The 11,295-nt window shown below is 43.3% G+C and overlaps 1 protein-coding gene across 2 annotated transcripts; it reads left to right on the top strand.

Annotated features, from left to right (window-relative positions):
• The first annotated feature begins 555 nt into the window (after nucleotides 1–555).
• On the top strand, nucleotides 556–11,177 carry LOC148089042 (metal transporter CNNM1-like). 2 transcript variants are annotated; one of them, XM_087802420.1, is made up of 10 exons: nucleotides 556–2,039; nucleotides 4,060–4,203; nucleotides 4,278–4,418; nucleotides 6,078–6,247; nucleotides 6,308–6,398; nucleotides 6,479–6,624; nucleotides 6,910–7,192; nucleotides 7,308–7,412; nucleotides 7,600–7,704; nucleotides 8,939–11,177. In XM_087802420.1, the coding sequence occupies exons 1-10, from the start codon at nucleotides 629–631 to the stop codon at nucleotides 9,016–9,018; spliced, it is 2,676 nt and encodes an 891-aa protein (XP_087658546.1). In that variant the 5' UTR covers nucleotides 556–628; the 3' UTR covers nucleotides 9,019–11,177. The 2 variants fall into 2 exon arrangements, with proteins under 2 accessions (XP_087658546.1, XP_087658539.1); XM_087802413.1 differs by lacking the exon at nucleotides 8,939–11,177 and having other exon boundaries at nucleotides 7,600–8,074.
• Nucleotides 11,178–11,295: the final 118 nt, after the last annotated feature.

Here is an 11,295-nt window from a genome sequence, read left to right on the forward strand (position 1 = left end):
TGTTAGATAACGGAAAAAAATACTCGTGTTTTATACTTTATTATTTAAAAAACGACTACGATCAAAAAACACCTTGTATTATTCTGTCAAAATGAGCTTATACCACACATTTATTGAATAAATACACCTAGACTTTTACAATAAATTTACACGAATATTTTGGTTTAAATGAATGAACATAAAACTAAATCCTCGGAATATTTTGTAATCGCGTTATAACTATTTTTATTTGGTCAGTCATTCAGTTTAATTCAACATTTATTTTATTCGAATACAATGATGCATATCGTATTTTATTTATGGGTGTCGATAAATGAAGGTTCGACTCGTTTTAAAGATGAGCATCTCTATAAATGTATTATCATAAAGATGTTGCTATATGTCGAATACACTGCACAAGCAGACATCGGTGAAAAATAATAATAACAAGTTGAACTTAACAAAAGTTGAGACGGAGCTGAGCGGACTTGTGATTGGCTGAGAGCTCGTCTATATTTAGCCGGTGACGTCACGTCCCAGTAGAAGCCGTTTCTCCATCAGAACCTCGCAGTTTCCACTCTTCCCTCCTTCATGGACCGGAACCACGCAGCGACACGTGACCCGGATCCCTGGACAGACGAACCGCATTATGGCTGCGGAGGACGCGGCAGCTTGGTACCGAGGCAGCGCCCTCCGGTCCCGACTGCGGATGCTCTCTCTCCTGCTGCTGCTGCCCGGTCCCGCCGCGGGTCTGCTCGGGTTCCGCCCAGAGGAGACCGGGTCGGAGCTGTCCGTGGAGGACGGGGTGCTGAAAGCCACCGAGGGAACTCGCTTCATGCTGCGAGTCTACTACTCCACTTCCTCTCAGAGGCTCAACAGAACTGCGGGGACTCGAACCAACAACGCAGCTCCGTGGATCGCCTTCATTGAGGAACCGAGTCCAGGGCGAGAAGGACAAGTCCACCCGAAGCGGAACATGTGTGTGGACAAAACCTCCAGAACTTCCGACATAGAAGTTCTGGGCTCCTTCAAGTCCGCTTTCAGTCAGAACTCGGTCCTGGTGGAGCTGCTGGCCAAAGACCTGCGGCGGGGTGAGAAGATCAAGTACTACTCCATGTGTGCCTTTGATGGGTCCAAGTGGGAACACTACCGGACTCGGGACTTCTGGGTGGCAGTCTCAGAGCGGTCTGCAGAGCCAGAACTTTGGCTGCAGGTTCTAGTCTCCGTCCTTCTGCTCGGACTCTCTGCTCTGTTCAGTGGTCTCAACTTGAGTCTCTTGGCTCTGGACCCTGTGGAGCTGCAGGTCCTGCAAAACAGTGGAACCGACAAAGAGCAGAACTACGCCCGGAAGATCGAGTCGGTCCGTCGTCATGGCAACTATGTCCTGTGCACTTTACTTCTGGGCAACGCCATCATCAATGCTGCTCTGGCGGTCTGGATGTGCCAGATCCTGGGAATGACCTGGATCTCCACCGTCATCTGCGCTTTTGGGATCTTCTTCATCGGAGAGATCCTCCCTCACTCGGTGGCGTCCCGGCACGGTTTGGCCATTGCTTCCAAGACCATCTGGGTGACCCGGCTGCTGATGGTCCTGTCCTTCCCGATCTCCTACCCCATCAGCAAACTCCTGGACCTGATCCTGAACCAGGAGATCTCCAACTTCTACACACGAGAGAAGCTGCTGGAGATGCTCCGGGTCACCGACCCCTACCACGACCTAGTGAAGGAGGAACTCAACATCATCCAGGGGGCGCTGGAGCTGCGAAGCAAGACGGTGGAGGACGTCCTGACCCCGCTGACCGACTGCTTCATGCTTTCCTCGGACGCCGTCCTGGACTTCAACACCATGACGGAGGTGATGCAGAGCGGCTACACACGGATCCCGGTCTACGAGAACGAGCGCTCCAACATCGTGGACATCCTGTTCGTGAAGGACCTGGCCTTCGTGGACCCGGATGACTGCACCCCGCTGAAAACCATCACTCAGTTCTACAAACACCCGCTGCACTGCGTCTTCAACGACACCAAGCTGGACGCCATGTTGGAGGAGTTCAAGAAAGGTGAGAAAGAAATCGGATGTTACTTTGTATGAAACTTAAATTAAACACAACAATATGGAAATAATGGAAGAATTTAGATAAAATAACAGTGATATATTTAATGTCAACGATGAAGGAATAATCTTAGCATCATAATTATAATAAAATTAAATAATGATAATACAAATATACTTTGATTTGAAATCTAATTTTAAAATCGCTTTTTATTTTTAAAACTTTAAGGAAAATAACATAAAGTCAAAGACGAGGCGAATCTATATTTTACTAATACATCCCGGGCTTTACTGAATGGTGTCCAGAGTCTGCTGGTTCTGGTGCTGTGAAACTGGACCTGCGGCATCAGCTCGTTCACAGAGATGCTGCAGCAGCCGCAGTCAGATAAGAGGGCCTGTTCTGGTCGGCCAATCAGAGGCCTCGCTGCAGGGCCCCACCTCCCTGCGGGACCTGAGATCTGCAGAGTCAGCAGATTTGTGATGGAAGGATCGGAGTCTGCAGCGAGCGGGCTCTGGCATGAGAGACAAGCGAATTGAAAACAAACATCATTGTGTTCACTGGCGATGGAGGGTAAGCCCCGCCTCCTCTGCCGACGCATCGCTCAGAATGTAAACAGAACACATGCTAAAGTCAAAGAGGTAAGAGACGTGTCAACGTACACAAGGCCTCACAGCTAACAATAAGCCAAGGATGTAATGAAATAGCTATTACTAATAAAAATTAGTTTGCATAATTGCAAAATGAGAAAAAACACATATTGTAACGAATAAAAAAGAAAAGAAACAAAACCACATATAAAAAGTGCCAATGTAACAAAAACACATATACGGACATAAATGGTACCGTAACAGAAGTGCTAACATTTCAAAACTCCGTCATCATGACCATGTTTTGAAATGATTCATTTATAAAGTTCGTCTGAAATCTGGGCGAACGAGAGGTTACGAGAGCGGAGTCCATTAAAACGTCATAATGTCTTCACTCCTCCTCCAGCCAGCTGTAATCACGCCCCCAGCGCTTTGTTTATACAACGAGTCCCTCGGAGGTGGAGATTTCTGTTATTGATGATGCGTGGTGACAAACCTCCTTGTTTGAACAGTCACAGCAGAGTGGGCGTGGTTCTGGTAGTTTTGTACAAACAGACACTGATGAGTACAATATTGGTCCAACATCTATTTAAGACAAACTTAAATCAACACATTAGATTAGAAATTTAAACACTAAAAAAAGGGGCCAATATTAAAAGAGCTAACAGAGCACCAACAAATCTAACGCAAGCGTCATGAAAGAAAAATAACAACAGAGCTAAGGATGTAATTAGATAAAAGACTATTGTGGTATAATTGCTAAATAAGTTAAAAAAAAAACAAAAAAAACTATTAAGTAAGTAAGTAAGTATTTTTTATTTGTATAGCGCTTTTCTAGACCAGGGTCACAAAGCGCTTAAACAATCAAAAGAATATTCAATAAAGTATATATTTTAAAGATCAAGATAAAACTGATAACACAACAGGAGTTCTAGAAAATCAAGGAAAAGCCTGAACATACAAATATTATGAAATGAATATTACAAATATTAAGAAACTTATCCATGAAACACACATTCTAACCAACAACTGGACATGTAAGTGCGAACATAACACGCCAGTTGGATTTGATCAATGATTACCATGAAAACATAACAAATCAAGAACCAGGTCACATGACCAGGGTTGCTGAAGTGGAAATTGCTGACTCATGATCGGTTTGTTTATTACATTTTTCATGAGCTGCTGTTATGAGTCCCCGAACATGAAAAATTGAATCTCTCCGTCTGCTCGTGCTTGAATGAAAGGACGAGGGTTTCTCTGACAGTGACTGGAGAGAGAAAACAAATGAATAGAAGCAGGAAAGACAGTGCTATTTGTAAAAATGTGCGCTTATAATGTACGTGTTTATTTCTTTGAATTTTTATTATTTCTTTCTTTTGTGTTTGTTCGCTCGTTGTGTGTCGACCAAAAACACAATCTGGACTCTTGCGTTGCAGGGAAGTCTCACCTGGCCATCGTGCAGCGCGTCAACAACGAGGGCGAGGGCGACCCGTTCTACGAGGTGATGGGCATCGTCACGCTGGAGGACGTCATCGAGGAGATCATCAAGTCGGAGATCCTGGACGAGACGGACCTCTACAGTACGACAAGCGCACACACACACACACACACACACACACACACACACACACATGCTCACGTGTTCTGTCTGCAGCCGACAACCGCAGCAAACGTCGAGTCTCTCACCACGAGAGAAAGCAGCAGGACTTTTCCATCTTCAAGTTGTCCGAGAGCGAGACGAAGGTGAAGATTTCTCCACAGCTGCTGCTGGCCACACATCGCTTCCTGTCCACAGGTACGTCGGCCATGTTCCAATGTCACCATCAATTCAATTCTATTGAAAGTGTCTTATCGTAAGAAAGGTATCTCAAGACACTTTACAGTTGAAGTAAGACTAAAGTGGAGAAAGCAAAAACAGATCCAGCCACTCAACAATGAGCAGAACTATCTTTTAGAAGGCAGAAACCTCGAGCAGAACCAGACTCATTGTTGACGTCCTCCTGCTGTGACCGGCTGGGGGTAAGGATGGGGGCGGGGGGTGTAGACAGATGGATGGAGAGAAGATTGAGGGAGGATACAGAGAGAGAGTCCAGGGAGGTGCTGGGGAGAACTCTAGGATCCGATAACGTGGTGGAGATCCTGGATCAGCAGCAGCTCTGGAGGTGGAGCTCTTGGGCTCCGGGAGAGAAATAAAAAGTGTGGGTTTAAACTGCACAGGTGATGAATGTAATGCAGAAAAGAAGGATGTACAGGGCTTAAGAAAAACAGAAAGGCTAATTATAGGCTTTATGGAAAAGTAAGGTTTTTTAGATTGTTTTTAAACATAGAGAGGGTGTCTTCCCTCCGGACTGAAGCCGGTAGTTGGTTCCACAGCAGAGGGGCTTGAAAACTGAAGGCCCTGACTCCAAATCTACATTTAGAGATTTGAGGTATGACTAATAGATCTGAGTTTAAGGATCGTAAGGTCCTAGAGGGTTCATACATTTGGATTAGATCTTTAATGTATGTTGTGCTAGGCCATGTAAGGCTGTATAGGTTAAGAGAAGGATTTAAAATTGTATTCTAAATTCTACAGGAAGCCAATGTAAAGAAGACAGCACAGGGGAAATGTGTTCTCACCTCTTAGACTTAGTCAGGACACAAGCTGCTATTCTCATTCAAGCGGCAATTAGTTTCTTCATGTTACGCCAACACTTGGCTACCTCCTGTTCAGGCAACACTTAGCTACTTCCTGTTTCCAGGAAAAACTCAGCTATTCTTATTCAAGTGGCAATTAGCTACTTTATGTTCCGGGACCACTCGGCTACTTCCCGTTCAGGCAACACTTGTCTACTTCCTGTTGAGGCAACACTTGGCTACTTCCTGTTCAGGCAACACTTCGCTACTTCCGGTTTCCAGGAAAAACTAAGCTATTCTTGTTCAAGCGACAATTAGCTACTTTATGTTCAGGCAACACTTACTTGGCTACTTCCTGTTGAGGCAACACTTGGCTACTTCCTGTTGAGGCAACACTTAGCTACTTCCTGTTTCCAGGAAAAACAAATGTATTCTTGTTCAAGCAACAATTAGCTACTTCATGTTCCGGCAACACTTGGCTACTTCCTGTTCAGGCAACACTTAGCTACTTCCTGTTTACAGGAAAAACTAAGCTATTCTTGTTCAAGCGACAATTAGCTACTTTATGTTCCGGCAACACTTACTTGGCTACTTCCTGTTGAGTTAACACTTAGCTACTTCCTGTTTCCAGGAAAAGCTAATTTATTCTTGTTCAAGCGACAATTAGCTACTTCATGTTCCTGCCACACTCGGCTACTTCCTGTTCATCCAACACCAGGGAGTTCCACTGATAAATGGGCTACAAAGGCAACTATCAGCTACTTTTTAGGGCAACCCTTGACCTGTGACTGGACAAGATCTCCACATTGTCTAGCCAGTGGTCTTCTGTTCCCCACAGAAGTAGAACCCTTCAAGCCATCCCATATCTCAGAGAAGATCCTGCTGCGTCTCATCAAACACCCCAGTGTGATCCAGGACCTCAAGTTTGACGAGAAGAACAAGAGGACAGCGCAGCACTTCTTGTTCCAGCGCAACAAACCTGCAGACTTCTTCGTTCTGGTGCTGCAGGTGAGGACGTGAAGGCTCATCCACCAGTGCCTCAGGTTCTGATGGGTTCTGTCTCACCAGGGTCGGGTCGAGGTGGAGTTTGGAAAAGAAGCGCTCAAGTTCGAAAACGGAGCCTTCTCTTATTTCGGGGTTCCGTCCATCATGCAGACAGGTGCGTCTTTGTTATTAATCTTCTTCTCATGTGGCTTAGTCCAGTTCCTTGAGTGGGTGCTAACATTCCGTGGGTCTCAGTCCACAGGTCGCCCTCTCGCAGCAGTGGACTGGAGCGCTCCGAGTCCATGCTGTACGGGGGAAGCAGTGGTCAGTTGAACGGCGGAGGGAACGTCTACCTGCCGGACTACTCGGTCAGACAGCTCACTCACGTGCAGATCCTCAAGGTAACCCGAGAAGGCCTTCACAACGACACCCCCTGGACCTGGTCAAAACCTAATTTGGACCATAATGCACTGCAGCAGTTTATTTCCTTCTTCAAATTTTGACTTTTATCTAAGAAGGAAATGTTTTATTCATATTTCCCTCCTAGCTTTTGGCCGTACTACAATCAGACACTTCCTTCTTTCGTAAAAATATATCTTGTTTCGCTGAAATTAAATAGTGTTTTTCTTTCGGTTGTTGTTTGTTATGGTCAGTCATGTAATTCCCACAATCCTCGTCTTCGTCAGATCACTCGCAGCCACTACCAGAACGCCATGACTGCCACGAGGATGGACAGCTCCCCTCAGACGCCCGACCCCGACCCACGCCCCACCGAGGGTACCAGTCCCACGCCGGGGTCCTCGTGCCCTGAGCACGGGGCCACACTTGCGCCCCGCGAGCCCAACAGTGGAGCCACGCTAATGCCTCCGCCCAGAGAACCCTGTAGGCCCGGATCAGCCCGATCGCGAGGGCAACAGTCCAGCGTGTCGCACAGCACCTCGCTGTTGAACGAGAAGAACCGGATAGTTCGTAAGTGATTTTATGTTTACTCGGAGGAAGACAAATAAGCACAAAGCTAACAGCGCTAGCAGCTACATGTGTCCATTGACCCAAAGGTTGGTCAACTGTGTGTCTGTCAACTCAGGAAGCAAGTCGGACGGTCAAAAAAGTCCAAGTGATTCTGTCTTCCTCCGGATGGATGAGATTCCGTACATCAGAGAAGAACGGGTCGAGCCGGACTCACACACGGGTACCTGTTTACTCTCTATATCACATGACCTGTTGGTCACATGACACCATGCTGGTGTGTGAACATCTCTTGAATGGGAAGTGCATGTGAACATAAGAGGAACTTTGCTGCAGTTTGTCCCAGTTAAACGGAGGAGTGGGTGTAGCTTCACACTCACAGTTGTGTGTTTGTTGTGCATCGCTTTCAGAAACGGGCCCCGTCACCATGGAAACCAACACGTCCCCTTTCATCGCCAGTCTGTCGCTGAGCAGCTCGGAGGACACGCTGGGAAAGAAACTCCTGCTGAAGATCAGTCAGTCTCTCACACACACACAGGCACACACACAGGCACACACACACACACACACACACACACACACACACACACACACACACACACACACACACACACATACACACACACACACACACACACACACACACACACACACACACACACACACACACACACACACACACACACACACACACACACACACACACACACACTTAATTTAAATTCACTCTGCCAGTAGCTGGTGGTTCCAAACTTCAACTTCTATCTTTCAAAAATCATTAATCTTATGTTGTTTTTTTTCTGGTGGGTTTTGTGTCTGCTTCTTTTGTTTTTTGTTCTCTATGTGCTCATAGTAGTTTATTTTACATAGCTCCTAAAGGGAAATGGATTTTGAGAAGTTAAAAAGATCTTGAGAAGTTTAAAAGATCTTGAGAAGTTAAAAGAAAAATCTTGAGAAGTTAAAAAAAAATCTTGAGAAGTTAAAAGAACTAGAGAAGTTAAAAAGATCTTAAGAAGTTAAAAAATATCTTGAGAAGTTGAAAAAGTTCTCAAGAAGTTAACAAAGATCTTTAGAAGTTAAGGCATATCGTAAGAAGTTAAAATTATCTTGGGAAGTAAAAAAGATATTGGGAAGTTAAAAAGATCTTGAGAAGTTAAAAAGATCTTGAGAAGTTAAAAAGATCTCGAGAAGTTAACAAAGATCTTGAGAAGTTAACAAAGACCTTGAAAGTTAAAATGATCTTGAGAAGTTAAGAAGATTTTAAGAAGTTAAAAAGATCTTGAGAAGTAAAAAAAAGATCTTAAGAACTTAAAGAAGATCCTAAGAAGTTGAAATTATCTTGAGGAGAAAAAATAAATAAAAAATAGAGGTTTTGAGAAGTTAAAAAGATCTTGAGAAGTTAAAAAGATCCTTTGAGTACAACATGTCTTATATATTTTCTCAAGAATCAATTGTATTTCCTTTTTTTTGGCCATGGTCCCAATGAACCTTAAATGCAAAAAAAAAACTTGCTTACAGATCTTAAAACTTTGTTTAACTTCTGAAGATCTCTATTTTTTCTTTCTTCCATGTTAGGGGCTCTGTAGTTTTAAAAAATGTGTTTTAGAATTTTGTTGAAAGTCTTCAATGGCTCCTCATATTGTTAGGCAAAACCTGTGTTTGTGTTTTGATTAAAATGTTTTTTTCGTGCATTTTTTTCAAATCATGTTATTTATTAATCAATACTTTGAGTTGTTTTTTGGTTTGCAGGTCACAAGAAGAGGCAGAAGTCCAGAGAAGGAGACAAAACACCAGAGGACACTTCAGAGCAGCCACTTGTCAAGACCTGACCCAGGGTGACCAGCAGAGACTCAGTGCTTTCATAGAGGACCTGACAAGAGCTTCACTGATCTGGGCGACAGGTTCCTGGTCCTGGTCTGTAATCCAGACCTTCAACTCTAACTTCTACAAAAGTCCTCGTCCTCAACCTGTTGCTTACCTGGTCTCCACCTTCTAACTGCTCCTGGATCTGCCCCATGGCATCCTCCTTTGACTTTCTATGGAACTCCATTTTTAATTTCTGGAACTGGTGTAGATCACAGCTGGTGTGTACTTGAACCTTCACACATTCACCATGTCTCTGTGCTCAGATCTACTGATGGGAGACTTAGTGCTGCCCCCTGGAGCCTGGCTACGGAACAATCGGATGTATACGTGAAGATTGTCAACGTAAAACCAGAATTTGTACGTCTGACTTTGTTTTAAAACTTAAGACTTAAATAAATAAATTATACATAATAAATAAATATAAATAATAAATAAATAAGACTTAATTAAATTTAAAACTTAAGACTTTCTACTCACCCTCATTTCGACCAAGAGTTGGGATTATTTTCATTTTTTTTTAAATTTTTTTAATGTAGCGACTGGAGCTCAGTTGCCTTCGTCTTTATCTTCATCTTCGTCCAAAAAGACACTTAAAAACATCCAAACACCTCCATACTGCTCGTCTGTAACTCTTGTGTTGAAGCCTCGACATGAGAGATAGTTTGGACTATGTAATGAAACAAAAATGTTTAAACAGACAGAAAGGACTCTGGGTAAATATTGCACAAGCTCCCAGTGTAGACAGTAGACACTGTCAACATGTTTACTCCGGGTACTTCCTCTCTTTGTAGCATGTTACCCTTATAGCTCCTGCTACAGACAAGCTTAAAGTTGAAATAATTGTGTAGTATTCAGTGTGTCTTAAATTTATCTTGGACTCTATTGTATCATCAGTGTCTGTCAGGGTCTCAAACTCTCTTTTCATTGAAATATTTCATTCGGCATTTAGGATTAAAAAATATATTTAAATGAAAATTATCTTAAGCCCCGCCCACTGAAAACACTTTGTTTTTCTGGGGATGAAATCTTGTTTACCATAACCACACCCACTCTGCTATGACTAATTGAATGTCAAGGTATGTCACAGCGCGTCATCAATCCCAGAAGTCTCCACCTCTAAGGGACACATTGTACAAACAAAGCCGGGTGTGATTTCAGCTGGCTGTAGGAGTGAAGCCATTATTACGTCATAATGGACTCCGCTCTCGTAACCTCTCGTTCGCCCAGATTTCAGAGCAACTTTATAAAGTAATAAGTTCAAAACATGGTCATGATTAGGAACTTACTGCATCTTGGAGAGGAAGACTTCAACATTTAAAACATGTGAGTTGGGTTTTCACGTTATTTGGCATTTAAGATACAAAAAAAAGTATTTATTTTTTCCCAAACAATTTCTCTCGTCAAGGTGTCATAACAAGAGGGACATTACAGACGAGCAATAAGGAGGTATAAGGATCCGTCTGACGAACGTGTCAAGACAGTAGATTTCCAAAACTAGACACAAGGTGTTTGATTTTCAGTTCGTTGATATGAATCACAAAATATAATACCCGACTGAAATAAGTAAAAGGCGACAATCGAGCGCACACACCGTATGAAAGTGTGTACAATCATGGTGAAGGTGACAACTAATAAAACCAGACCAGCTGATGCCTTCGATAATCACGTCAGTATTTTGGCACAGGAGACACATTTGACTCTCAACGTTGGTCAATTCTAACAGTCTTGTTGGCTCGAGGTCGCAATTGTCAAATGATGATGTAAATACATACCAGAACAAGGATTGTAATCCAGCCACTCGACCGGTTGCAGGACACCATCAGCCGTCTGGTCTATTTTACTACACACCACTCATCTTTTATAGTCCACAAAATAATGTGTTTAACTTTTTACATCTTCACACGTGATCCTGAAACAGCATGTTCCAGTGGAGGTCATTTTTGTAAACCCCATGAATTGGCCAATTTACAAAACCTTATTTTTTCAAATACTTTTTAAAGCAGTGAGTCTCCACCTGCTGTCTGAGGTTAAGTCTGTGGAGACACACGACGTGGACTGTAAATACCATCATGTACAAATGTAAATAAGACTAATTTCCTGTAAATCTACTTTTCTACTTTGAAGTAACAAGTATAAGATTAAAATAACAGTATTTGATGACGTGTCTTTGGTGTTTCTGGGATGAGCATCAGCACCTCTAAGTTTAGGTACATTCATCTCAGCAGGATAAAGAGAGAGAG

This window comes from Callionymus lyra, chromosome 1, assembly GCF_982586985.1.
Source record: "Callionymus lyra chromosome 1, fCalLyr1.hap1.1, whole genome shotgun sequence".
Classification (NCBI taxonomy): domain Eukaryota; kingdom Metazoa; phylum Chordata; class Actinopteri; order Syngnathiformes; family Callionymidae; genus Callionymus; species Callionymus lyra.